The 16263-nt window shown below is 41.1% G+C and overlaps 2 protein-coding genes across 2 annotated transcripts; one reads left to right on the forward strand and one right to left on the reverse strand.

Moving 5' to 3' along the window:
- Nucleotides 1-283: 283 nt before the first annotated feature.
- rcor1 (REST corepressor 1) lies at nt 284-10629 on the reverse strand. The gene is made up of 12 exons (XM_065004158.1): nt 9764-10629; nt 9607-9662; nt 8814-8894; nt 6051-6265; nt 5733-5851; nt 5488-5566; nt 5353-5406; nt 5024-5230; nt 4740-4817; nt 3696-3753; nt 3256-3503; nt 284-2404 (listed from the first exon to the last, which is right to left on the reverse strand). The coding sequence occupies exons 1-12, from the start codon at nt 9913-9915 to the stop codon at nt 2363-2365; spliced, it is 1389 nt and encodes a 462-aa protein (XP_064860230.1). The 5' UTR covers nt 9916-10629; the 3' UTR covers nt 284-2362.
- Nucleotides 10630-14369: 3740 nt separating this feature from the next.
- ankrd9 (ankyrin repeat domain 9) lies at nt 14370-15900 on the forward strand. Its single transcript, XM_029687785.2, has one exon. The coding sequence runs from the start codon at nt 14736-14738 to the stop codon at nt 15606-15608; it is 873 nt and encodes a 290-aa protein (XP_029543645.2). The 5' UTR covers nt 14370-14735; the 3' UTR covers nt 15609-15900.
- Nucleotides 15901-16263: the final 363 nt, after the last annotated feature.

The raw sequence follows: 16263 nt of genomic DNA on the forward strand, positions 1-16263 counted from the left end.
TGAACTGTTCATCACAAAATCAACAAGGTTTTCACTGTTGGTCTTTTATAGTATGGTGCATAACCCCACACCAGGCACAATATTGAAACAGCTTAAAACACACAATTGAAATATTTATGACAAAATGTGTGCTGAAAGACAGAACAAGAGTGCCTGTCTGTTTGTGCTATTATGCCAAACTGAATGTTGGACTTGATAATGAGCAATAGAGGTGGCAAAAGCACAAAACAGTTCTGGGAACAGGCTAAATACAAATAGCAGGAAAAGACAAATGAGCATCCAGTGAATGTCCCTATAAATCCTTCAAATTTATTGTCTAGTTAATTGATGCGCAAATTGAATACACAATGGTAAATGACAGCAATACACACAACCTCATTAAAACCCCACCTCAGGCATTCACAATTTCTTCATAAATATATAAAAAGATTTCAAAACAGTATGCTAAATCATGGTACCAGTACAGTAAAAACGGTAGAATAGCATAGGCCAGTTGTTGTGAAAGGGACAGGGTTTGAAATGACAAATAAAAACACTTCAGAACTCAAAAAAGGTTTAAATTAAAATGTAAAAATTGTTCCCCAAGATGAAAATCGGAGAGGGGACTGTGGATCTCTCTCAGTCTGTCCGTTAGTCACACGCAATATCTCGGACAGCACTGGTCCGATTTTGACGAAACTTGGGCGAACGATGAGTCTTGCCATAGATACCCGGCATTTACAAAATTACACTGATCAGCCCAAGGCAGGTGCTATAGTAATTAACTGAAATGTGTTAAGTCACAGGAATCTCATTTGGCCCGGGGGAGACATGTTTACTGTAGCCGTGCTCCCTAATCATCAACTTAAGGAACTTCTCACTCAACTCTCCTTCCAACTGAAAAGCATTCTTTAACATGATTGTTTGTCCTGAGGTTACTAGTAAACTGAAAATGGACATCCCTCAATGATGAACAGCTCCTATTTAAAGTTTTACATTATTTGTATGTCTCTTTAACCTGTCATCCAAACAATTAATGCATTATTTATAAATATGCACCAGAACATGTTAACTTTAGTTTAAATTGAGTAATATTGAACACTGAACACCAAAAGTGCACTACCGTTTAAAATTCAACACCTACTTTATTTCTTCAAAGGAAGCGCCTGTCGGGATTCTAAGTTCTACACTTACTATATGTAATGTCAGTTTTCAATAAGTCTGTACAGTCTTTTCAGTACGGTGGGGGGGGGCAACATTCATCATGCCAAGGATATGGCAATTTCAAGATCCCAGAATCCTACTTGGATTATGCTGGAGGCACATCCATTCCGTAAGAGCAACCTTTTATGACAAACATTGCGTGTATATCAGTAGGGGAGGGCTGAGGTTCAGCCGTAAGTAACGCATAGAAGCAGAGGGAAGGGAGATTGTAGTGTTTACTTTGTACCAAATGGTGATTGGAGTTTGTAGAATACTGCAAGGCAATTTCTGCATTCCGATTTCCTATCTCACTCCCACACTGTGCACCCGTCTCGCTAACTCCCCCTCCTGGATTTAAAGCCTTCATACACCAGTCTGTTCCTTGTAAATCCATGGGGGGACAAGTACCCATTAGGGGGTAAAGTTAGTTAGGGGGTAAAGGAAACAGCTGCAGACAAGAGTTTTGGAAGGAAGAATATAAATAGATTTGGTTGTGTGGTATTAACTTGCATTGGGTCTCAGTATGAAATGGCTCTGTGGAAATGCCATCATCTTGTTCTGCACTGTGTGTATCAGGGGGCAAATCACCTGACTCACATTTTCTCCATCTCCAACACCGCAATGGTATTTCCTTGGGTTGTTTTTCTTTATGGCTGTCTGGTGTACAAAGACAGCTTCCTCACGTTGGGCACAATACAAAATCATTGTAGTCGACAGGGTCAGTTCATACCGAGACCTACTGTGATTAAATACTACACAACAAAAACCAGTCTTTACAAAGTAAAGAGGGTTGCAGAAGGATAAGATGACAAAGGGATATTGTGGGCTGGATAACAGGGATAATCTGTAATGTTGAGTGACCGAGGCAGGGTAAAAGGCGCCAGATGCATAAACAAGTTACATTTGATACAGAAGATTTTTCTGGGATGAGATAAAGTGCAGTCAGATAATTCTGGTTACTTTGACTGTCAGTCCGGCTGAAGACTGGTGCTGTAAGTTAATTGGTGGGCAGCTGCAAAACATCCTTGAATCGGGGATGAGGTAACAGGAATGACCTTCTTGAACAGGCCCGCAAAGACAGGGAGTAACCTGTGCAGATTCATCATCGCCTCTTCAGAACAGACGTAAAATCTCAGAGGGAGGAGTTCTGCCGACAGAATTATCCAAAATGGCTGGCCACTCAGGATGCTAGAGGTTGTTGTGCTTCCACTAGTGAGGATTCCTGTAAAGAGACAAAATTGGGGAGTATTTGCACTTAGTACATCTGCAAAAAAACTCAAATAAAAGACTGGAATCCTTAATTTCTTATAGACATAATGATATAGCACCATTGATTCATAAAGATTATAAATTGGTGGTTTGAGCCCTGAAAGCTGATTGGCTGACAGCCGTGGCATATCAGGCCGTATACCACAGGTATGACAAAACCTAAAACATTTTTACTGCTCTAATTACATTGGTAACCAGTTTATAATAGCAATAAGGCACCTTGGGGGTTTGTTGTATATGGCCAATATACTGTACCACAGCTAAGGGCTGTACCAGGCACTCCGCGTTGTGTTGCTAAGAACAGCCCTTAGCCGTGGTATATTGGCAATATACCACACCCCCTCAGGCCTAATTGCTTAAATATAACTTTTTAAATGCCTCATGAGCTAAGTTCAACTGTCATACTCCATCAGGACCCACAATAGAAGATTGTTTTACTCCAACGTTTGTAAACAATGTAAATGTAACAAACATTGTATAGCCTCAAAACACAGTTAAAACTATCATTTTCATATTATGGATGGTCAGTCCTTGCATCCATAGCTCGGTCTATGATTTTGAGAGTGGTTACATTTGTCAAGGCCCATCCCTCAGCTTTTTACCAAAACACAGGCAGGGTGACCGCCTTGCTATGGTTTCAATTAAGGCTCTTTAAAGCAGGGTTTCTTAAAAACTATGGGTCCGAACCTGGGCATGTGAGAGGTGGGTCTCGAGTTATTAGAATACATCTGTAATTACACACTCTTTCTTCTTAATATGGGTCGTTGGAGGACGATTTGCAATACAAAGAGTGGAGTCACATACCTCTTTTTGGTCCTCTGGCGGCACTGGGTTGGTGGCTCCATCCTCAGTGGGAGATGGTGATGTGTCCATTTTCTCCTCTCCTCCCTTGGCTGCTCCCTCCATCCCGTGCTCGGCCTCCCACTCCTGCAGCACCTCATCCAAGTTGAAGCGTCGGCGGTAGTTTACAAAGAAGTTCTTCACCTGCACCACAGACTTGTTGCCAATCACATCCGAGATAGCCTGGAAGTCCCGCCCATATTTTCTGATGGCTGGAAGAGGTTACAAAGGAGGGAAAATACATTTTGAACAAATTGAGATTGTTATGTGCCAGGCCCCCCCAGTGAAACAGAATTCAAGATATTTTTTTATCATCTGACTTTTCACATGGCCCCACTTCAGTTGGTTCCACTTTCTACCCTTTCTCAAATCCCAACCCATCTGTTGCACTTGCAATCTATTACCTTGTACAGCAAGCAGTTGCTCCTCTGTTGTCCAGCGAGTGTTAAACTTCTGGTTCACCTGAGACATAAAATGGTCAAACATACAAGCAACAAGACAGTTCAAAATGTATTACAAGACTAGTGATGTTACATTTACCGTAACAATGGATACCGGAGCATGCATTGAAACCGCAAAGCAGTTTGCTTCAAAGCAGTGTGCCGATACCCATATCACTTTATCCGAAGCATGTCATCAACGACATCCGAAACGTTGTTTTGTCGCAAACCACCTGATTGGTTTGGCATTGGTTGAAGACAAAAAGGAAGCGAAACGCATTTCATTTCGAGGGTTGGTTGCCGAAAGTTGTGTGTAGGTGGATTTTGAGAGCCGCTAGCGTCTATTGAGCTGGGAAATGGGACCCAATTTCAAACATACGCTAGAATGTAGATTTAAAATACATATTATTTGAAAACATTACAACTGCTAGACATCTCAGCGCTGTCTCTGCGCTACGGCATGTGTGACGTAATCTATAATCATTTGGCAGCTCTAAATTCTTTTGACCAGCAGACACCACTAGGGTGATCAACCTATTTTTCCACATTTGGCTGGAAAGCGTCCATGCTTCAGAAAGCTTTGTTTTCCCATCACTTTGCAAAAACAATAGTAACATTTAAGCTGCAATATGTCACTTTTTGGGGCGATCTGACCAAATGTATGTTATAGATCTGTCACTCATTGAAAGCAAGTCTAAGCAGTAGTAGATATATTCTATGCGCATGCACTATTCCTATGCTTCCCGTTATGTTTCGTTATTGCATCTTTTACCTTTTTTTTTTTTGCACACCAGCTTCAAACAGCTAAAAAATACAATATTTTTGGTTCTGAAAAATATATTTCACAGCAGTTTAGATGGTACAATGGTTCTCCACAGTATACTTGCTTGTTTTGTCACAAACTGAAATTAGGCTAACTGTTACGAGCCATTTCTGCATAATGCACCTTTAATTCTATGGAGATAGTAAAATGAGATGGTCAGAACTTTAGGTCAGCAATAGCATTACCTCAGGTACTCTGAAGTTGTCTACTCCCACATCAAGCTTCTCTTTCAGGGCACTGTTATTCTGTTTGATGCTCTGGATCTAGAAGGGGATAAAACCCATTAAGGAAAAATGGTCAGGTTAACTCGTCACCCTTAAAGACACTCTAGGTACACAGGCTTAGTTCTTCGTTTCCACACAAATCTCCCATTGACATGAATACATGATCGACACAAAATGGACTCATCAATGGATAGGAAATGCGGTCACAGAAGATGAATGTATTAACGTTAAGACAGTGCACTAACCTGGCGTTTGATGCCAACCAGCTCCATGTCCATTTGCCGCAGCACACCGACTGCAGCGGGGGTGCTGGTGGACATTGCAGCTACGTCTCCCTGGCTCAGATGCATTCCTTTAGGAGGCTTCTTTTTAGCACGGTGCAGGTTCTTCCCTGGGGGACCCTGTGGTTCTTTTTTGACGTGGGTCAGTTTCTCTGCCACGCCAGTAGCCGGCTAGACGTGAAGGAATAGATTTAGGTTAAAAAGCCAAACCATCAAAAGTAGTGTCAATTTAATATGAATGTTGTAGGTTTCTATTGAAATGGTAATGCAAATATGTGCAATTCGAAAGCTACCTTCTGTACCACTGCTAGTGGTTTTGGCTCCTGTTTCTCAGGTGCTGCGCCCAGCTAAAACACAAAATTACCTTGTTAGTTGGCTTCAATAAACAACATTTATTAAAACTGACAAAAGCCTCTGAAAAGATCCACCTCTTTCTTCTCCTCCTTATTTGGGTCGTACTCTACATCGCTTGGAGCATTTCCATTGGTCTCCTCAGCCTCATCCTCACTGAAACATAAAGCAAAAACTTAACACATAGAAAACAAATTATGGTATTCTTGGCCTAACTTTCCAATACATTTTTTTTGTCTAATTTGGACTAGTTTTTCCAAAAGGGAGTGGAAGTTGAGAGAATGCGGTTCATGCTTTTAAAACAAAAGAACACACTTCATACCTCTGCTCTCGTTCCCTCTTCTGCTTGCGTGCGTGGCGATCCATGACACTGGTTTTGCTCCGTGTCTTCTTCCATGAATAGTAGAATCTAACCAAGCTAGCAATGGACTTGTCTGGTAGCTAGCACACGAACAAGAATAACTTGTAAATAACAAACGAAAGCACAGTTTTGTGCATTATTTGTGTTTTAGAGACTTCACACAATGAACACCCCAAATTAGAATTCAATGTCTCATGTCATTGTGTGTTCCATGTTAGCCAATGGAGTAGTCTGCTGTTAACCAACAAAAATGATACAATTCGGAGGCGTTAGTCTCACCATCTGCTGTATACGGTGGAACGTTTTTCCGTGGAAGCTGAAGCCCTGTTCAAACAGGACCTTGTCCTCCACTGTCCACTCATCTGGGAAAGGTGTGAAGTTGGGCAAATCTGCCAGGGACTTCTCAATGTTGTGCTTGTGCCAGAAGAGCATCCCCAGTGCCTGTTCCATGTTGTACCCATGCTTCTCTTTGGCAATTGCAATGTATTCATCCACTGTACAAAAAAATATTTACACACACACAGTGCATTCGAAAAGTATTCAGACCAGTTGACTTTTTCCACATTTTGCTACAGCCTTATTCTAAAATGTATTAAATAAAATGTTTTTCATCAATCTACACACAATACTCCATAATGACAAAAGACAAATTTGGTGAAGAAATTTGGCAAATATATGAAAAATAAAAACAAATACCTTATTTTACATACAGTACCAGTCAAATGTGTGGACACACCTACTCATTCAATGGTTTTTCTTTATTTCTACATTGTAGAATAATAGGGAAGACATCAACACTATGAAATGACACATATGGAATCATGTAGTAACACAAATAAATGCATCACAGAGTTCAAGTAACAGACACATCAACTGTTCAGAGGAGACTGCGTGAATCAGGCCTTCATGGTCGAATTGCTGCAAAGAACCAACCACTAAAGGACACCAATAAGAAGAAGCCACTTGCTTGGGCCAAGGAACACGAGCAATGGATATTAGACTGGTGGAAATCTGTCCTTTGGTCGGATGAGTCCAAATTTGAGATTTTTGGTTCCAACCGCCGTGTCTTTGTGAGTCACAGAGTATGTGAACGGATGATCTCTGCATGTGTGGTTCCCATGGAGGTGCTGGTGTAATGGTGCTTTGCTGGTGACACCGTCAGATTGATTTATTCAACCAGCTTCACCTGGAATGCTTTTCCAACCGTCTTGAAGGAGTTCCCACATATGCTGAGCACTTGTTGGCTGCTTTTCCGTCACTCTGCGGTCCAACTCGTCTCAATTGGGTTGAGGTGGGGGGGATTGTGGAGGCCAGGTCATCTGATGCAGCACTCCATCACTCTCCTTCTTGGTCAAATAGCCCTTACACAGCCTGGAGGTGTGTTGGGTCATGGTCCTGTTCTAAAACAAATAATAGTCCCACTAAGCGCAAACCAGATCGGATGGCATATTGCTGCAGAATGCTGTGGTAGCCATGCTGGTTAAGTGTGCCTTGAACTCTAAATAAATCACTGACAGTGACACCAGCAAAGCACCACCACACCTCCACGGTGGGAACCACACATGCAGAGATCATCCGTTCACCTTAGCTGCGTCTCAAAGACACTGCGGTTGGAACCAAAAATCTCAAATTTGGACTCATCCAACCAAAGGACAGATTTCCACCAGTCTAATGTCTAATTACTCACGTTTCTTGGCCCAAGCAAGTATTTTCTTATTGTGTCCTTTGTGCGAATCAGGTCGAATTCATGGTCAAATTGCTGAAGTCTCCTCTGAACAGTTGATGTTGAGATGTGTCTGTTACTTGAACTGAAACATTTATTTGGGCTGCAATTTATGAGGCTGGTAATTCTAATGAGGTATATCTGTGTCTTCCTTTCCTGTGGCGGTCCTCATGAAATTTTCCGGATTGACTGACCTCCATGTCTTAATTAATTAATTAAAGTAATTAATACGGATTGACTGTCGTTTCTCTTTATTTATTTGAGCTGTTCTTGCCATAATATGGACTTGTTCTTTTCTGTATACCAACACAACTGATTGGTTCAAATGCATTAGGAAGGAAAGAAACACCACAAATGAACTTTTAACAAGACACACCTGGGGGTTTTTTTGTTTTGAATTTGACCCCTTTTTCTCCCCAATTTCGTGGTATCCAATTGTTGTAGTAGCTACTATCTTGTCTCATCGCTACAACTCCCGTACGGGCTCGGGAGAGACTGTACGGTTGAAGGTCATGCGTCCTCCGATACACAACCCAGCCAGCCGTACTGCTTCTTAACACAGCGCGCATCCAACCCGGAAGCCAGCCGCACCAATGTGTCGGAGGCCACACCGTGCACCTGGCAACCTTGGTTAGCGCGCACTGCGCCCGGCCCGCCACAGGAGTCGCTGGTGCGCGATGAGACAAGGACATCCCTACCGACCAAGCCCTCCCTAACCCGGACGACGCTAGGCCAATTGTGCGGACCTTCCGGTCGCGGCCTGTTACGACAGACCCTGGGCGCAAACCCAGGGACTCTGATGGCACAGCTGGTGGTACAGCGCCCTTAACCACTGCGCCACCCGGGAGGCCATAAGACACACCTGTTAATTGAAATGCATTCCAGGTGACTACTTGAGATAATGCCAAGAGTGTGCCAATCTGTAATCAAAGCAAAGGGTGGCTACTTTGATGAATCTCAAATGTAAAATATATTTAGATTTGTTTAACACTTTTTTGGTTCCATATGAGCCATTTCATAGTTTTGATGTCTTCACTATTATTTTACAATGTAGAAAATAGTAAAAATAAAGAAAAACCCTTGAATGAGTAGGTGTCCAAACTTTTGACTGGTTCTCTGTGTGTGTGTAAATATATAGAGCCGAAAGACTATGGCATAACACTCACTTGCACAACACTCAGCTACCCATTTCTGTTATTGCATAGCTATTACAATAACTAAATACTTTGCTTCGGATAAACATAAGATTTGTAAAAGTAAAATGGACAAGTAGTTTACATTTGGTACATAATGAGGAAAATGGCTTGAATGGCTCTCACATTTAGCTTCAGCCAGGTTCGGGCTGGGGAGCCACACCAGCATGCCCAGGTTGTCCCTCTCCTCGGCTGCCTTGGCAATCTCTGTCACGGGGGGATAAAGGATCGAATAAGGACCAGTGACTTAATTACTCAAAACTACTCATTGCCTTCATCCTAAATGCTTTTATGTTGAAAGTGAAACTCTGGTGAAAGTGAAACCAATTTCCCACAATACAAGTTTAGCGAGAATGAAATGTTATGTTCCATTGGAAAATACAAGATGTATTATTAGCAGCACAAGCCTATCAATTCTCGCATGGAGACCAAATTGAAAAGGAAAAAAATATGGACCATTAGAAGTCAGGGCTTAATCAAATAGGCTAGTGAAAGCAACTACAATTTATTCAGTTCATGTTACAAATAATACATTTCATAATGATTAATCAACACCATTCTCACTCCAGATAGTTTAATTAAACGTTTATAACCATGGTCGTTCGACCAACAATTAGGGCCTAGCTATAACAGATGTAAATCTGAACAAACTTTTTAATTAGCTCATCTCAGATTTGTTATATGCTAAATATGCTGAAATATATTGGATACATTGACAATTAGTTCCGCAGTTAAATCGGTTCAAACATGAAACAATGTAGCCGTGGACAGGAGTCGGAATGTCAAAATAATAAAGATGTAGTTAGCAGTAGCCCGCTTAGTCAAGGCTCGTGGAATAGACGACCAGGAATTGTTCGAGGCTATCATGTCTGGTAACCTGTTCCATCTTCTTGACTGTCTGAACAGTAAAATGACTCACCTGGATCATAGTCTGGCACGAGTGCTTGATACTGAGTCCCAACTCTCATACCACCACTACCTAAACATATAACAAAACACAGGATTAACATTTTTAAATCACTGTACAAGTGTATGAACTAGTTTAGAGTGACCGAGGCTACCACCGTCGTGTTGACCTACCATGCTCATCATCACTGGAGGAGCCCGAACTTCCTTCCTCCCATGAATTGTTGCTATTTCCATTCGTAGCTAAACTTTTGTTAGGATTATTAACTGTATTCCTACCCCTTCTTTTCCCTGACATTTCCGAACCACTCTTTTCCATCATTGCGGGGATTTGTTAACGGAGAAAGAGCAACAAAAGTACTCGGATTTTGGCTAGCTAGCTACTGTAACGTTACTGTCTGTCTGTAGTCAGCAGCACCTTGCTAGATGCCTGGCGCTAGTTTGCTAGCTAGCGAACAAAGTAACGTTAGCAGGTTGGCTAGCAAAGCTATTGTGGCTAGCTAGACGAAGCGATGACCAACTGATTAAACTGTTCAACTAGCCAGCAATCTCAATTAAGACGGCTATGTTATAAAAGTTGTTAAGATAGCTGGCTCCAAAAATATAACGGGTGGCCAAATAACTGTGTTGTATGGGTCTTTCAATATTAACCAGCCACCCCAGTTAGCGAGCAAAAATACCCCAAGTTCGCGAGGATGCTTGACTGCTAGCTCGCTGCTACTTGGATAAAAGTTGCGGTAGCAACTAGCTAGCTAGCTTGATTTATGAAATCAATTAGCATAGCTAGAGCTACGTGGCTTTAACACAAGCATTTGTCGACGATATTCTACAGATTTTGACTAGTTAGCTGGCTACTTTTGTCCATTACAATCGTTACTAGCTAGGTGTCGAGAATCTTGCCAGGTGGGTCGGTTGCTAGTTGACACTCCACGGGGTCTTGGTAAAGTGCCTGGCTGCATCAGATGGAACTGAATTTTTCAAGGCTTGCCCTGAAGAGGCCTCCCTCAAGCTAATAATGATGAGTGGACCAACTCTCTTCTTGCCTGGAAACTAGAGGCTACAATTAATTAATTAATTGGGTAGATGGGAACTTATGCAATTAAACAAAATAAGTTTTCCTACGTTCTACAGCCAATTAATGGAATTAATTTACATCCAAAAAGGTGAATTAAAATAATCTAATTCAACAATGGACACATTCCTCAAATCATATGGACTGCATTTAATTTATATTTTCTTTATATGTCAGGGACCATGCACAAATTATACATAGGCCTATCAGAATATCCCAAATATGTGCCCCCATGGCCTAACCTCAGGGCCGTGTTCTTCAACCTTAGAAGCCGTATAAGGGAGCAGTGTCTAGCATTCGCACTGTCACAATCAAGCTACTTCTGGGCTCCTTGAAAATGAGGAGGCTAGAGGCTATTTAAACTCCTCCCTGTATTTATTTGGAGTGAAGCTAAAACATTTGAATTTGTCTCTATACTGCAGCAGTTAGATTTTGAAATGTTTCATATGAGACGACAGTACAGAATGTCCCCTTTTATTTTAAGGTATTTTCATACATATCTGTTTTAGAACAAAAGGAACTTTATGTATCTAGTCCCCAGTGGTGTAAAGTACTTAAGTAAAACTACTTTAAAGTTCTACTTAAGTCGTTTTTTGGGATATCTGTACTTTACTTGACTATTTATATTTTTGGCAACTTCTACTTTACTACATTTCTAAAGAAAATAATGTACTTTTTACTCCATACATTTTCCCTGACACCCAAAAGTACTCATTACATGTTGACAGGAAAATGGTTCAATTCACACACTTATCAAGAGAACATCCCTCATCAAGAGAACATCTGACAGACTCACTAAACACAAATGCTTTGTTTGTAAAATATGTCTGTGTTGGAGTGTGCCCCTGGCTATCCATCAATTAAAAAAAACAAGAAAATTGTGCCATCTGGTTTGGTTAATATAATGAACTTGAAATGATTTATACTTCTACTTTTTAATACTTAAGTACATTTTAGCAATTCCATTTACTTTTGATACTTAAGTATATTTAAAACCAAATACTTTTAGACTTACTCAAGTAGTATTTTACTGGGTGACTTTCACTTTTATTTAAGTCATTTTCTATTAAGGTATCTTTACTTTTACTCAAGTATGACGATTGAATACTTTTTCCACCACTGCTAGTCCCCCCTATTTGGACAAATTCACTTATAAATCAAAACAAATTTTATCGGTCAAATACACATGGTTAGCAGATGTTATTGCGAGTGTAGCGAAATGCTTGTGCTACTAGTTCTGACAGTGCAGTAATATCAACAAGTAATCTAACAATTCCACAACAACTACCTAATACAGACAAATCTAAGTAAACGGATGGAATAAGAATATGTACATTTAAATATATGGAAGAGCAATGACTGAGCGGCATAGGCAAGATGCAACAGATGGTATAAAAGCAGTATTTACATATGGGATGAGTAATGCAAGATATGTAAACATCATCATTGAAATGGCATTAATAAAGTGACTAGTGATCCATTTGTTAAAGTGACCAAAGATTTCATTTCTGTATGTATGCAGCAGCCTCTCTGTGTTAGTGATGGCAAACTGTCTGATGGCCTTGAGATAGGAGCTGTTTTTCAGTCTCTCGGTCCCAGCTTCGATCCACCTGTACTGATCTCGCCTTCTGGATGGTAGCGGGGTGAACAGGCAGCAGCTCCTGGTTGTTGTCCTTGATGATCTTTTTGGCCTTCCTGTAACATCTGGTTCTGTAGGTGTCCTGGGGGGCAGTTAGTTTGCCCCCAGTAGACTACCCTGCAGTTGCCATACCAGGTGGTGATACAGCCTGACAAGATGCTCTCAATTGTGCATCTGTAAAAGTTTATGAGGGTTTTAGGTGACAAGCCACATTTATTCAGCCTCCTGAGGTTGTATTAAAGTAGTGTGCCTAGCACACAATGATTAAATCAAGCTTGTGACTCTACAAACTTTCTGGATGCATTTGCAGTTTGTTTTGGTTGTGTTTCGGTTTGTTTTGGCCAATATGAACTGAATCGTGAACAATGTATTGTGTCTTTTGAGGTACTTTTATTGTGAATAGGAATAGAAGATGTTTCTGAACACTTCTACATTAAATGTGGATGCTACCATGATTAGGAATAATCAGGAATGAATGAATAACGATGAGTGAGAAGCTTACAGAGGCTCAAAGATCATACCTCCAAAAAATTGCACTTGAGCTAGACTCATTTCTTGCTAAATCGGGGGGTCCTCCCATAGGCATTGGGAATACTTTCTATAGGCTACTATTGCCTGATGTTAATGTATCTGGTCTTTTTACTACACTGGAAAAATACATCTGGAAGGCACCGTATCTGTGCAGATACATGAATAAGATACAAGACTATTATTCCGTTTTCCAATGTCGTTCCCACAGAGATGTGGTTGTTTCAGATTGTGATGGATTTCATTCTTCACTTAACATTCATTTAATCAAAAAGACTCATCCATCATGCTTCTTTTGAACTGTAAAGTGGCCTATTTTATACAGTATAGTCCCACCCTACCTATCTAGCTGCAGCAGGCATGCTCACGTCATGTTGATATACACTAAATCTAAATATTATCTTTTGTGATCATCTATTTCTCATGACATAGGCTACACAGATTACCCAGGCCATAACGCAGGGTTAGGGTTGGGGTTTATGACTGTGAAACATCACCGTGTCTGTTTGCATCATAGTCACTGGGACATGAGAGTGCCACCTGCAGCTGGATCATGCTTCTCTCAATTGCTATTACTCACAACCATGCTCAATGAGGATATGAATAAGTCCATGCAACTCCATACCAGGATGTCACTTTCCCCAAAATGTTTTATTGATACCAGTCTGTCTTTCCTAACTAGACATTTTTAATTAGCAGATTCCTAACCATTTTACATTGCATTTCCACTTCATGGCTCATAAGAAATCATTTCAATACATCAGATTTGATCATGATGTGGGGACATACTGTTTGCAGTAAATTTGAAAATGAGTGGTGAAGATAGGCTACTTTGTCAATTCAAGGTTATGCATGACATGTAATGACACGTATTCACCAAACAGATGGCGTGGTCGACTATCTAAAATCCGATTATGGTCAGCCCTATACTGAAGCTACTAAAACCAATAGCCTAGATTTGATTTTGCATGAACTCACAAACTGTTTCATAATTTGAGGTTACATTTTAATGTTAAAGTTAGTGTTTTTGCAATGCATATGTCACCGCTTTTCAAATGTCTATAGTTGCTTGACCATTGTAATGTGGTGTAAATATACGTTTTTATTCTATCCTTAAAATAGATTTTACACTTGATAGGTTTAGCATAATCCTGATGAGACATTACGACCCAAACGAGAAACAGTTATAACGCGTAAAACAGACATGTCTGTCAGAATTTAGCAGTGGGGGGTGTTGGTAGCAGCACGTTGCACCAGACGCGCAATTATATAACTTGCACTGGCGACCCACAACCCAACATACATCCTCTACACCGGACTGTTCTGAATGTACTGTATGCAGTGGGGACACTCGATAGGGGGGCGATAGCGCGTCTCCCAAACAAATCACTCACATGACACACAACAAATATGGAAAAGTTAGGGACACTTGAACTGACGTCACATTTAATCTCACTTTGAAGTCGTCATCAGCCAATGGGGATATTTGTTGACGCAGTCAGCGGCCAACGAGGGCAGTCGTGAAGGGAGTTCCACTACGGTTCGCCACCAGCAAGGATATATAAACTGCCGATGGAGTTCGAAAAGGGGTTTGAAGCAAGTCAAGAATAGCGGTGCTGAACAGACTCAGGCAGGGTCCTTGCTACTGAACACAGACTCAGAGAGCAGCGAGACCGAAGAGCTCTAAACGATTGCTATCGGCTTTTATTTCTTATTTTGAAAACACATTTTCCAGTGTGTCATGCAACTTTTCTAAATTCAGTTATTGATTATTTTTGTCTTCTAAAAAAATCACTTCTGTTGACATCCTGTCTTGATGTAAACAAACCTGGCACAGAGGTGCTTATACCTTGCAAAAAAAGGTATATTCCGAAATTAAACGTATCTGCAGAACAAAGTGGCCATGCCTTACGATCTAGCGGGTGTGTTTGACAACCGGGCGGATTATAAATCCGAGAAACAGTGCCAAAGAACCTCCTTTGCCTTCTACCAAGCAGTGCGGGACCTGCTACCAGTATGGGTACTCGAGGACATGCGGACAATGGAGGTGTTTCACTGGGAAGATGACGGGCGGGCGTGCACTTTTACTCCATCCGAGGCTTTTCTGTATGCACTTGTGCACGATCATCAACAATACGCCAGATACCTGCTCAACAGATACTCTGTCGGCGCACTGGAGATGCCCAGTCGAAGCTTCTGCTGCTGCCAAGCATCTGCAACACCACATCTCACAGTAGCTGTCCGCTATAACCGTATTACTATCCTGAAAATGATTCTGGACTCTCTGAAAGACCTCTCCAATAGCGAGCGCGTGAGCTACATTAACAGTCGTGGATGTTTTCACGTGGAGGGAGGCAAAGGCGCATTGCATCTGGCGTGCGAACTGGTTCGCCCTGAGTGTTTGATTCTGTTACTAGGACACGGTGCATGTCCTTATGTCACAGATCGAGATGGGAACACCCCCTTGGACTGCCTCTTAAATCAGATACGCCGGGGTGAGCCTGACATGCGCCGGAAGCACGTCTGCCTTGGTTATCTCATTCTCTTCATGCCAAAATTCCATTTTCAAATGAAGGGAAAGTTGGAGAAGAATCCAGGGCTGTGGCAGGGTCTTATTGGAGAGCAGGCGTTCCAGTGGCTATCAGGACTATCTCCCCCCTCTCTCTTTGTTCAGGCTATGCAGAAGTTGACCCAGTCCATACCTGTTGAACAGCTGGACCCTCTGCCAGACTTTCTGAAACCACTGGACTTCAGACTACACCAGTATGCCAGTTAAACATTCTCTCAGACCTCTCAGATTAAACTACTGTACTGACTTCTGGAATCAAATAGTTATTTTTGGCTATGGTGTGAACACTTCGACAACAGTGTCAATAAAAGTGAATTAAATGCAGCATGTGGCTTTGTAAATAGCAACTCAAAATGTTCTTTACATTTTGATGTTTAAAAACAATGCACTTTAGAATAAATGTTGAGTTGTCATATTTGACACTCAAGAGTGAATTTAATGGTGTTAATGTTGCAATGTGTAAATAAAATACTATTATTGTCTATAAAATATATGAACCTGTTGTTTTCTTTTATCTATAATGTGCTTCACCTATAGGGCCATTATCTGGAGTTATCTGGAGGTTGTGGGCTGAAGGGGTGCAGATAACATGTTAATACAATGCTACTACTACAGTAATTACACAGTTACTACACAGGAAATGGAACAACAATGTAGTTACAGAACTACAGAATAAACTATAGAATAGGTCCAAAACTACATGGCAGCATGAACATATGTTTTACATCATGGTATCACCCACCCATAAAATGGCACAATGGTTTGAATGAGCTCTTTACACACATTCATGGTTTTGTTTTCTCTGACAAATGCTTGGCTCGTGGTCAGAAGGAGAACATTCTCAACTCCAGCTCCCACATTT

The sequence above is a fragment of the Oncorhynchus nerka genome, linkage group LG18 (assembly GCF_034236695.1).
Source record: "Oncorhynchus nerka isolate Pitt River linkage group LG18, Oner_Uvic_2.0, whole genome shotgun sequence".
Classification (NCBI taxonomy): domain Eukaryota; kingdom Metazoa; phylum Chordata; class Actinopteri; order Salmoniformes; family Salmonidae; genus Oncorhynchus; species Oncorhynchus nerka.